Here is a 13,060-nt window from a genome sequence, read left to right as displayed (position 1 = left end):
ACTGGCACTCATTTTACCTCCAGGTCCACAGGTCACATTTAAAAGAACTCGCACTCTTAAGAATATTGTAGCCCTCAGTAAATTAAAAAAAATTACCAAAGGGAGAGAGTCATGGACATCAGGTCCTACTTTGATAGTAGAACTGGTATTTTGCACTGTAAGAAAAGGTGTTTGACCTGTCAGTTTATCCAACATGGTCAATCCTCTTTTTCTGATAGGTCTGGCAATACATATGATATAAAGCAATTTATCACCTGCTCCACTGAGTATGTGGTGTATTAATATGCCGTTGCCATCTGCTCTATGTGGGCTGGACGACACGAACTGTATGAAAAGGAGTAGGTGAGCACCGATGGTTCATACAGAAGGGCCTCCATGAACACACTGTCCCCCGCCACTTTAATTGTCACCATGCCAAAAACATCCAGTGTCTAAAGGTTGTAGCCATTAAATTTATTCCACGTGGTTCCCTAACTGACAATGAGAGGTTCTCTTTATTGTGTAAACGGGAATCATTCTGGATCTATAAATTGGCCTCTTTGTCCTCTAATGGGTTAAATGAGGGTCTTGAGAGCCATAGCATCATCTAGACCCTGCATCATTGGTTGTTCATTTTTGTTGTACAACATTTATATATTTTGTCTGGTCACAGGTATAACCTTCTGTTGGTTCACATGGTGTTACCTTGTAACCACTTAGTTGTACACGGACATGTATTTTTCTTTTTCTCAAATCCCCCCCCCCCTCCACTTCTTTCATTCCATGGTAGTCATTTTAATATTAATTATATTCATCAATTTCTTTTAATATTAGTAGTTTTCATCATTGTTTATTATTGATTTATGTCATAGTTTTCCAGTGCCTTTTTAATATTTTTAATATGAATTTGTTCTATTAAGCTTTTTAATAATAGAGGTTTTGCTGTTGTGGAGTAACCAGTCATGGTTCCTTTAAAAATGCTAATCACCCCACAGCCAATTCCTATTTAATTCCCATTGGCTGGTCATGTCACATGACTTGTGGAAGGGCCCACCCCAAAATGCATTGTCAAGACAACAGCCACGTTCTTTCCTTGCTCCCCTCGGCTTGCTCTCCACCATCTTGAGCTCCAAGCCTCCTTTTGGATTCGGTCTCCCTGAGCATTTGTTGTCATGCTCGGGAGTCCTACGCTCACTGGTTTCTATTGGAGTTTGCTCTGGTTGTCTCCTGGCCCCTTCTCCACCTATGGCTGGCTAGCCGTGCTGCCATTTACCACTGGCTACCATTGGTTACCATTGGGGACTCAGTTGAGGTTCTACATCATCTCCCAGTCCCTACATGAGTTTTGTTCACCCTCCCCCTTCCCCATTTTTGTGGATTTCATAAGGGGTGCATGAAGGTTCCACCACTGCAGCAAATCTTCAACAAGTCATCTCTGGCCGCCACCATAAGGTACCACCACAGCAGTGAGCAAGCCGACTGTCATCTATTTATGCAAGGAGAATTTTAATTGTTTTTTTAAATCATCTTATGGTAACAATAAATCAATACATGGTTTATCTTATTGATTTTTGCCTGGTTATCTGTCTGCACAAGACTGGCTTGACTAGCTCTCTTTCTTATGGTTGCCATTGACTGTATGCATTTGTGAAGGGAGGATACCTAGTTTTGACAGTTCTCCTCTCCCCTCTCTCACTAGAGTCTTCTAGGACCCATAACAGGTCCTAGAAGACAGCAGGACAATTCACAAAGTGCAGCGCAGCTCACGTAAGTGCAGTGGGCTATGAAGGCAAAAGCCGTATAACCAACTTTCCACAGTTAGGATGCCAACCCCGGGAACCCAAAGGCTAGTGAAGACCTAGCCCAGGGGAGGATGGAGTTAGATCGCTGGACAGGTAAGTGTCCTTTATTAAAAGTCAGTAACTACAGTATTTGTAGCTGCTGATTTTTTTTTTTTTTTGGTGAACCTCAATTTACCCCCTTCCTGACCAGAGCACTTTTTGTGATTCAACACTGCGTCGATTTAACTGACAATTGCGTGGTCGTGTGACGTGGCTCCCAAATAAAACTGACATCCTTTTTTTCCCACAAATAGAGCTTTATTTTGGTCATATTTGATCACCTCTGTGGTTTTTATTTTTTGCGCTATAAACAAAAAAATAGCGACAATTTTGAAAAAAAAGCATTATCTTTTACTTTTTGCTATAATAAATAACCCCAAAAAATATTTAAAAAATATATTTTTTCCTCAGTTTAGGCCGATATGTATTCTTCTACATATTTCTGGTAAAAAAAAATAGCAATAAGCATTTATTGATTGGTTTGCACAAAAGTTATAGCGTCTACAAAATAGGGAATAGATTTATGGAATTTTTATTGATAATTTTTTTTTTCACTAGTAATGGCGGCGATCAGCAATTTTTATCATGACTGCGACATTATGGCAGACCCATCCGGCAATTTTGACACATTTTTGAGACAATTGGCATTAATACAGCGATCAATGCTAAAAAATGACTGTATAGGTTTACTGTATATACATATATTTTCATATACAATATGTGTCTGTACACTGAGATGTGGTGACACGTTATTTTATCTAGTCAGCACACTGTTGTTAAATTGCAACTTTTTGGATTTAAAATGTCTAAACATGAAGTTACTTTGGGTGAACAAAATGGTCAGGTAGTCAGTTGTGCCTAATGTACACTCGCAGTTTCTAAAAGCAAATCACATGATAATGCACAAAGACACTTTGTAAATATTCCCTCTAAAGAATCACAGCTTATTGTGCTCAAAGTGAAAAATGTTGCATTGTGGGATTAGGGTTGTTTAAATAGTTGTATAATGGGTGAAGCAAATTCTTAGAAAAGCTTGCTCTACATTCTGCTTAAAGGTAATACCATGTCAGCATTACCTTTGACTTTACCAGACTTTGACATACACTATATAAAGCCCTCTGCTCTATGTAACGGCAGCAGCACAGTATAGCTGGACAAGGCTACACAAGCATAATGGGAAAGGTAAGATGCTATCCCAAACATAAATAAATATGGCTACAAAAGTCTGTTAGAAATGTTATAAAATTTATATTTTAGTGATTACTTCAGTCGTGTGTCTGTAACTTGTCACAGACACATGTCCGTTGACACCTGCAGCCCCATAGAGGGCAACTGATGGTCCAATCAGGTCCGTCTAAAAAACTGACAGGTGGACCTGATTGATCCGCCAGTGTTAAAGGGGCCTTTATCTACCTAAATTAAGTATTTATTATGCCATAAATGAAAAGCAGAATATTATAATGTTCAATACATTCCTTTAACAGATCATCTTCTACGAGGACAGAAATTTCCAGGGTCGCTATTATGAGTGTAACTCTGAATGTTCTGATATGTCCTCATACTTCAGACGCTGCAACTCCATTCGTGTAGAAAGTGGAAACTGGATCCTGTATGAACATCCAAACTACAGAGGACACCAGTACTTCCTTCACAGGGGAGACTATCCTGACTTCCAGCAATGGATGGGTTACAATGATTCCATTAGGTCTTGTCGTCTTAGTCCCCAGGTAAACAGTTAATTGGTAAAATATCTCTAATTACAGTCATATTTATCTAAATAAATATCTTTCTATTATGGAGGACATTTACTATACTTTTATAAATATTTATGGATGTTACTAACTGGTAAATTAAAATTAAGATTTTTTAAAGCATTGGCTACATATTTTTTTTTTTTTTACAGCATCAGGGTTCATCTAGAATCAGGATCTATGAGAGGGAAGACTTCAAAGGCCAGATGATGGAGTTCACTGAAGATTGTCCTCATATCTATGAGCAATTCCGCTATCATGATATTCATTCTGTCAATGTACAAGATGGATATTGGATGTTCTATGAGGAGCCCAACTACAGAGGACGTCAATATTACCTGAGACCTGGGGAGTACAAAAGATACACTGACTGGGGAGCCACGGACCCAAGAATTGGATCCATCAGACGTCTCCATCATTCCTACTAGTTAACTAAATGCATTTAATAAATGATTTTAAATAATGTAAATAGTCTGTTATATGCTTTATGAACATTCATTTACATTGAATATTCTAATATAATGATATGTTGCAAAAAAAAGAAAATCTGAGTCACAAGAACTAATTTTAAAACATTTTAGTACACACATCCACAGCCAGAACTAGATTGGGGAGGGGGGACACAACTTATAAAATCATTGTATGTTTAACGAATGACACATCTTTTGAAGTAATAGTATTTATATATCTACCCATATCTTTTTTTTTTTTTTTTTTATATCTGTTTATTGGTTTATTCTTTTTGTCAAGTATAAACGTTAACAAAAAACACAACAGTAAAATAAAACAAACTGCACAGTATAAAATACACAGTGCACACTTGCATGGGCTATAGAAGACAGTATGCCATTATCTACCCATATCTTTAAAATGTTCATGATAACTGGGACTGACCTGTCCTATAATCTAATGTATTGTTTACTTGACATGAGCTCAAATGGGTTTAACATTTAGGACTACACTTGGAAATGTTTGCACTGTTGGTTAAAGTGCAAGTATTGTGCAGTACCTATTTACCTTTATCTACTGCATAAGGTAGTTCTGAAGGCAGAGTCTTGCAGAAGGCCACATCCCCTCAACCTGGGGCATAGGGGGAGTACCTTGCCAAGGAGGAGTAACCTTTTGTTACTCATTCACAAAAAGTCAAATTGTCAATAAATACACTGATACTTTTTTGTAAAAGAAAGACACAAACATCTGTGGCAAAGTAATGTATGTAAAAAAAAACCCCTACAATGCAAATCCATAATCAATCATGCTGTCATGCTATGTAGATCAACGTCAATTGTGATGAATGATACCAATCTACCATAAAAAGCAAACAATAAACAGGCTGCTCACCATAGTTACATAGTTAGTAAGGTTGAATAAAGACACCAGTCCATACAGTTCAACCTGAGTGAGTGTCTACAATTGTCCCTATCTCTGTACATTGCACACTCACATCAGTCCCTACCCTCAAGGAGCCCACAATCCAAGGTCCCCATTCTTATACTAGGGCCAATTTTGGACAGAAGCCAATTAACCTACCTGCATGTCTTTGGTGTGTGGGAGGAAACCGGAGTACCCGGAGGAAACCCATGCAAGCACAGGGAGAACATGCAAACTCCAGGCAGGTGGTGTCGTAGTTGGGGTTTGAACCATTGACCCTTTTTCCTGCTAGGTGAGAGTGCTAACCACATCACCACTGTGCCGCCCCATGAGTGATAGCTGAGCCCTACAGGTGATTGTAAAGGACATAACCAAATAAAGACATGACCATATTTGGCCAATGACGTCACAATCCCATTGCTACCATATAAAGTTTTGCTTGTGTAATGTATTCTTTAGGTATTCTAAATAAGGATGCACCCTAAACTTTTTTTTTTTTTAATTTGCACTTTTTTCAGTGAGAAATGTGTAAATATATGTTAAAGGTGTAAAAATATTAACCACTTCAATACAGGGTACTTTCACCCCTTTTCTGCCCAGAGAAATTTTAAGATTTCAGTACTCCGACACTTTGAATGACAATTACTCAGTCATGCAACACTGTACCCAAACACATTTTTATCATCTTTTTCACACAGATAGAGCTTTATTTTGGTGGTATTTAATCAACACCTGTTATTTAAATTTTTTGTGGATGTAAGTGAAAAAAGAACAAAAATTTTACAAATAGGTGAGTAAGTCAAAATTTATAGTGCTACAAATCTTTGGTAAATATAACCCAAATTAGTGTATATATACACTATGCACTATGTATTTTTTTTCCACAAGTTTTTGGAAAATGTGGAAAGAAAATGAAAGCTTATATTTTTTACACAAAGTTGTCAATTTAGAAGATTTTTCTAACACATAGCATGTACATAGCAAAAATTACACCCCAAAATACATTCTGCTACTCCTCCTAATGCCACGTACACACGTAGCCGACTATCCGGCGGACTTCCCGGCGGACTTAGTCCGGCGAACTTCCCGCCGGACTATCCGCCGGACTTCCCGAACGGACTACTTGCCCACACACAGCACTTTTTCAGCGGACTAATATGGCATACTAAGTCCGCCGGACTATCCGCCGTACTTTTGAAATGAACGGACTTGCCCACACACGCAGAGGAAAGTCCGCTCATTTTGAGCGCGTCTCCAGGTAGGCGGGGCCCGCGAAGGAGACGTCGCTGGCCCCTCCACCTGGTATGGACATAAAGGGGAACCCCAACGCCGAAAAAAATCGGCGTGGGGGTCCCCCCAGGTCCACATCAGACCCTTGTCCGGGCACGCTACCCGGCCGGCCAGGAAAGGGCGGGACAAGCGAGCGTCCCCCCCCTCCTGAGCCATACCAGGCCACCCCAAAGCACCTTGTCCCCATGTTGATGAGGACAAGGGCCTCTTCCCGACAACCCTGGCCGTTGGTTGTCGGAGTCTGCGGGCGGGGGGCTTATCGGAATCCGGGAGCCCCCTTTAATAAGGGGGCCCCCGGATACCGGCCCCCCACCCTATGTGAATGAGTATGGGGTACAATGTACCCCTACCCATTCACCTGTGGAAAAAAGAAAAAAAAACACAACACACAAGGGTTAAAATAGTTTATTGCACAGCTCCAGGGGTCTTCCGTCTTCGGGGGTCTTCTCGCCGGACTCCTCCGCTATCTTCTGCTAGCTTTTTTGCTAGCGGAGGAGCCCGGCTTTCTTCTTCGCCACCGCCCTCTTCTTCCGACTTCGGGGGTCTTGTCCCCCTCGTCGGTTCTTCTTGCTGGGCCACCGTACCTTCTTCTAGCTCTTCTACAGGCTTTCCAGTCTTCTGTCGCCGCTGTCGCCGCTATCGCCGCTATCGCCGCCTTCTGTTCTTCTCTTCTTCTCTTCTTCTCTTGCTGGCCCCGTCTACCTGGAGACGCACTCAAAATGAGCAGACTTTTCTCTGCGTGGGAAAAGTCCGCTCATTTCAAAAGTACGGCAGACTGGCATACCAATGGCTGGATTGTCCGCCGAAATGCAAGTCCGGCGGGAAGATTGGAGTGCAAAAATACTTTCTAAGTCCGCCGTACTTTCGGGTAAAAAAAGTCCGCCGGAGGCTACACACGGGGGATTTTCCGGCGGACTTGAGTTTGCCAGACTTTTCCACCTGGTTGTTTGATCGTGTGTACGCGGCATAAGAGTCCATTCACACAGGGGCAACACAACTTCCAGTAAGGCTTTGGGAGGCAACTTAGACATGACTTGAGTATGAATCACAGCACGACTTGAGGCAACTTACAAGGTAACTTGAAGTTGCCTCCAGGACAGGGGACTTTGCCAGTGGCCAATCACATAATAATCAGCTCTGTGGGAGGGAGGGGTTTGCCTAGAAAACTATTTTTACTTCCTGGAAAGTTGCTTCAGTTAAGACAGGGGATTCAACTTGGAGGCAACTCCCATTGAAATCAATGGGTACAAGTTGCCTAGAAGTCGGATTGAAGTAGTACAGGAACCTTTTCTGAAGTCGGAGCGACAACAGTAGTGTGCATTAAGATGGCTCTCATTCACTTAAATAGATTTTATCATGTTGCGTGACTTGAGGCAACTTGGGATGACTTCAAGTCGGATCCAAAGTTGCTCCTGTGTGAATGGACTCTAAGTATGGCAATGTCACATGTGTGAGACATTTACACAGCCTGGCCACATACAGAGGCCCAACATGCAGGGAGCACTGTCAGGTGTTCTAGGAGCATAAATTGCACCGGAGCACCAGGACAATGGAATTACCCACAAAATTACCTCGTTTTGGAAAGCAAACACCCCAATGTATATTCTATGATGCTTGGGCTGCAGATAGGCACTCAGGTAGTGTGATGGGCTGCAGATAGGTACTCGAATACTCTGGACTGGAGACAGGTACTCCGGTACTCTGATGGGCTGGTGACTTGTACTCGGGTACTCTGATGGGCTGGTTACATGTATTGGGTACTCTGGGCTGGTGACAGGTACTCAGGTACTCTGATGGGCTGATAACAGGTGCTTGGGTACTCTAAAGAGCTGGTAACAGGTACTCGGGTACTCTGATGGGCTGGTGACAGGTACTCGGGTACTTTGATGGGCTGATGACAGGTGCTTGGGTACTCTAAAGAGCTGGTGACAGGTACTCAGGTACTCTGATATATACATATACATAGCAGCCAATGTATATACATATGCAGTGGTGTGAAAAAGTGTTTGCCCCCTTCCTCATTTCCTGTTCCTTTGCATGTTTGTCACACTTAAGTGTTTCGGAACATCAAACCAATTTAAACAATAGTCAAGGACAACACAAGTAAACACAAAATGCAATTTGTAAATGAAGGTGTTTATTATTAAAGGTGAAAAAAAATCCAAACCATCATGGCCCTGTGTGAAAAAGTGATTGCCCCCTAAACCTAATAACTGGTTGGGCCACCCTTAGCAGAAACAACTGCAACCAAGCGTTTGCGATAACGTGCAATGAGGCTTTTACAGCGTCCTGGAGGAATTTTGGCCCACTCATCTTTGCAGAATTGTCCTAATTCAGTTACATTAGAGGGTTTTCGAGCATGAACGGCCTTTTTAAGGTCATACCACAACATCTCAATAGGATTCAGGTCAGGACTTTGGCTAGGCCACTCCAAAGTCTTCATTTTGTTTTTCTTCAGCCATTCGGTGGTGGACTTGCTGGTGTGTTTAGGATCATTGTCCTGCTGCAGAACCCAAGTTCGTTTCAGCTTGAGTACACGAACAGATGGTCGGACATTCTCCTTCAGGATCTCTTGGTAGACAGCAGAATTCATAGTTCCTTTTATCACGGCAAGTCTTCCAGGTCCTGAAGCAGCAAAACAGCCCCAGACCATCACACTACCACCACCATATTTTACTGTTGGTATAATGTTCTTTTTATGAAATGCAGTGTTCCTTCTACGCCAGATATACTTGGACACACACCTTCCAAAGAGTTCCACTTTTGTCTCATCGGTCCACAGAATGTTGTCCCAAAAGTCTTGGGGATCATCAAGATGTGTTGTGGAGAAATTGAGACGAGCTTTGATGTTCTTTTTGCTCAGCAGTGGTTTTCTCCTTGGAACTCTGCCATGCAGGCCATTTTTGCCCAGTCTTTTCCTGATGGTGGAGGCATGAACGCTGACCTTAACTGAGGCAAGTGAGGCCTGCAGTTCCTTGGACGTTGTTGTGGGGTCTTTTGTGACCTCTTGGATAAGTCGTCGCTGCGCTCTTGGGGTAATTTTGGGCGGCCGGCCACTCCTGGGAAGGTTCACCACTGTTCCATGTCTTCGCCATTTGTGGATAATGGCTCTCACTGTGGTTCGCTGGATTCCCAAAGCTTTGGAAATGGCTTTATAACCCTTTCCAGACTGATAGATCTCAATTACTTTCTTTCTCAATTGTTCCTGAATTTCTTTGGGTCTCGGCATGATGTGTAGCTTTTAAGGATCTTCTGGTGGACCTTACTGTGTCAAGCAGCTCCTATTTAAGTGATGCCTTGATTGTGAACAGGTGTGGCAATAATCAGGCCTGGGTGTGGCTAGAGAAATTGAACTCAGGTGTGGACAACCACAGTTATAGTATGTTTTAACAAGGGGGACAATCACTTTTTCACACAGGGCCATGATGGTTTGGATTTTTTTTCACCTTTAATAATAAACACCTTCATTTACAAATTGCATTTTGTGTTTACTTGTGTTGTCCTTGACTATTGTTTAAATTGGTTTGATGTTCCGAAACACTTAAGTGTGACAAACATGCAAAGGAACAGGAAATGAGGAAGGGGGCAAACACTTTTTCACACCACTGTACATAGCGACCAATGTAGCCTATATCATCTGGGATCTCCAACCCTACTATACCTCCAGTCCTCTCAAAAACCTGCACTGAGAGGAATGAAGGTATAGCAATAGAAGTTCCAAGTACTTGCAGCCAATCTGCTAGCAGTACACCACCAACTGATTTTAGCAGGCACATTTCCCTACCCCAGTTGCTGAACCGAAAAAAAAAAAAAATTCGGTCCCAGCCATCCCCATGCTCAGCGTCTATAATCACTTTTTCTTTATTAAGACAAATTTCAACATACAGCATAAAAATACACATGGTACAATATATATATATATATATATATATATATATATATATATATATATATATATATATATCTTTTAATTTACATATACCACACTAACCCCCCCACCCCGAGAAACACACCAGATCCTTGATCATGTCCTCTTCAAAAGAGAGAAAGAAAAAAAGAAAGTAAAAAAAAAGGAAAAAGCCCACCCACCTGCCTACCCATAACAAAAACTCAATTTGTGCAAAACAATATTCAAAGTATAATTAAGAAGGGGGCGTTACAGCGCCCTATTACATGTGTCAAACAACCAACAATAAAAAAAAGTAATTAAAAAAATATAAATAAAAGAAAAAGAAAAGTGTATAATTTCGAATTACTATTTTGGTGTCCTATTATGTTTAGATTTTTAATTCAATATAATCTCACTCTATTATTTCATTTTTATACCTCTCCACCTTTCATTTCAATCTACCCTTCTTTATGTGATTCCATTACGTGTTGCCCATCCCGTGCCTAATTCACTATTATAACTTATCCTCTTTCTTTAATGACATCAATCATCTCTCCACTGTACCTCAAAGAGGAGGAAAAAAGAAACAACACAAAAAAGAAAAAAAACCCCACCTCCTCCCAATTTCCCCCCACCAGATGCATCTTACAGACTATTTGATCCGTAATGCAGCATTGCCCCCAAAAGGGTTTAATTCACCCCTATTACTGAGGCGTAATACAGCCATCCTGCCCATGTATCTTTAAATTTATAGTGTTAACCATATGTATCCATCTCTCTGCTTCCATTATTTTTTCTACCTCCTTTTTCCAATCCATTATACAGAGAGTCCCCGAGTTACGAACAATTTGTACTTAGTGCTCCACGCTGGTCCTGGATACCTCCGGACACATCCCATACTGCAGTACTACATGTACTGCATGGCCAGAAGAGCCCCAGATAACATAAGAAGCGCCCAGAACATCCCACATCCATGCACAGGCGGACGTTACACTTACGAATATAGTGTTCCGACCGGAAGTAATGCCGCGTACACACGATCGGAATTTCCGGCGGACAAGAGTCCTTCGGACAATTTGATCGTGTGTGGGCTCCAGCAGACTTTTTCTTCCACAAAGTCTGGCAGACCTAGAAATAAAACATGTTTTAAATCTTCCTGCCGAAAGTCCGCCAGACCCAGTTCCTGTTGGGAAGTTCATTCGTCTGTATGCTGGTCCAACTACGATGCAACGGCAGCCACTGCCTGCGAGAATGTTTCCAGCACGATCCCCTGGGACTGTGACATCATAAGGGGCGATGTCACTGTGTGACATCACCCAGTGGCCCCGCCCCTTATGCCTATATAAGTCGCCGTGCACCGTGTCCATGGCATTACAGCAGGAGAGAGGTGTCAACATCGGTCCCTAAATAGAATATAAAATCAAGGTGCCAAACAAAAGGAAAAGATTGTTCCAAGGTACTCTTCATCCTCAAAGGCACATGGCTCAGCATTAACACTGTTTTCTCAATATTTATTTATTTATTTTAAAATTTGATATAGGCCAAACCTGTCTATTTCCAACATCAGTTCCATCAAAGACTCTTGAGGAGAGGAGAGGTACAACAGTAGATCATCTTTGTAAGTTGAGATCTTACGTTCCATTGATCCAATACAAATCCCCTTGATCTTCCTATTTCCTGTGCAGAAAGGGCTCCAGCACCATAGCAAATAACAATGGGGACAGTGGGCATCCTTGCCTAGTCCCATTCCATATCTCAAAATAATCTCATAGTCTACCATTAACGTTAACCCTTGCTCTAGGATCTGCATACAGTGCCGTCACACATCCCATCATCCGCTCTCTCAGACCCATCTCCCTCAAAACTCCAACCATAAACTCCCACTCCACCCTATTGAATGCTTTGTCAGCATCCATTAAAATTACTACTCTCTGGGTCTGGTTCGGTCCATTATGCATCCAATGCAATACATGCAGGGCCCGAATAGTGTTATCTCTATCCTCTCGGCCCTTCATAAACCCTGTTTGATCTGGGTGAATCAAGTTAACTATGTGTTCTTGTAACCTTAGGGACAGAATTTTAGCCAGGAGCTAAGTGTCAGAGTTAAGGAGGGAGATGGGTCTGTAGCTGGCACAGCACTGAGGGTCTTTCCCTACCTTCGAGAGAACCGTGACATAAGCTAACAGTGCCTCTGGAGGTAATGGATTAGGGACAGAGATATAGTTAAGGTGAGGAACCAACAGGACTGAGGAAAACTTTTTATAATACATATTTGTGAAACCATCAGGTCCCAAGCTTTTACCTAATGACAAAGCTGCAATTGTTCTGCCCAGTTCTTCAATGGAGATTACTTTTTCCATTTCCTCCAAGACCACAGATGGAATGGCCTGTAGCCCTGAGGCTTCAAGATATTCCCGAATTCTATCCAAATGTCCACCCTCCTCCACCCCGACAGGAACTGAGTCTATGTTATATAGAGATGCATTAAAGCGATGAAACTCAGCTGCTATTGCTTTGGAGTCCACTATCTGCTTTATAGTGTTAACATGGCGTAAATTCTCTTGTTTCTTTAGTTGCCTAGCCAATAGTCTCCCACCCTTACTCCCCTGTTCATAGAATTGGTGGGCAAAGTATCAGTCTTTATTTTGAACTTTTCAATCGAGAAGCTGTTTTAAGTCTGCCTGAAGTTTCTCCAGTCTCTGCATGTCCCCAGGTTTTAAATGGGCCTTATATTTAATTACAAGTTTATGTATTTCCTCTAAGAGCCCGACCATTTCCTTCTGTCTCTCTATATTAATACGCAAACCCATTGAAATGAACTCCCCTCTGATGACCACCTTGTGGGCTTCCTATACTACTTGGCCAGACATGTCCTCTGATATATTGACTCAAAATATAATGCTAATGTGCGGGACAAGCATTCTGTTTATCATTCAAAA

At 41.7% G+C, this 13,060-nt stretch overlaps 1 protein-coding gene across 1 annotated transcript; it reads left to right on the top strand.

Moving 5' to 3' along the window:
- Positions 1-2,863: 2,863 nt before the first annotated feature.
- LOC143924276 (gamma-crystallin-3-like) lies at positions 2,864-4,040 on the top strand. The gene is made up of 3 exons (XM_077448481.1): positions 2,864-3,002; positions 3,305-3,547; positions 3,724-4,040. Exons 1-3 carry the CDS (start codon positions 2,994-2,996, stop codon positions 3,997-3,999), a joined length of 528 nt encoding a protein of 175 aa, XP_077304607.1. The 5' UTR covers positions 2,864-2,993; the 3' UTR covers positions 4,000-4,040.
- The last annotated feature ends 9,020 nt before the right edge of the window (positions 4,041-13,060 follow it).

Source organism: Lithobates pipiens, unplaced genomic scaffold (genome assembly GCF_037356315.1).
Source record: "Lithobates pipiens isolate NorthernLeopardFrog02 unplaced genomic scaffold, aLitPip1_a1.2 Scaffold_22, whole genome shotgun sequence".
Taxonomy (NCBI): Eukaryota; Metazoa; Chordata; class Amphibia; order Anura; family Ranidae; genus Lithobates; species Lithobates pipiens.
The sequence above is the reverse complement of the archived record's forward strand: the minus strand, read 5'-3'. Positions and strand labels throughout refer to the sequence as shown.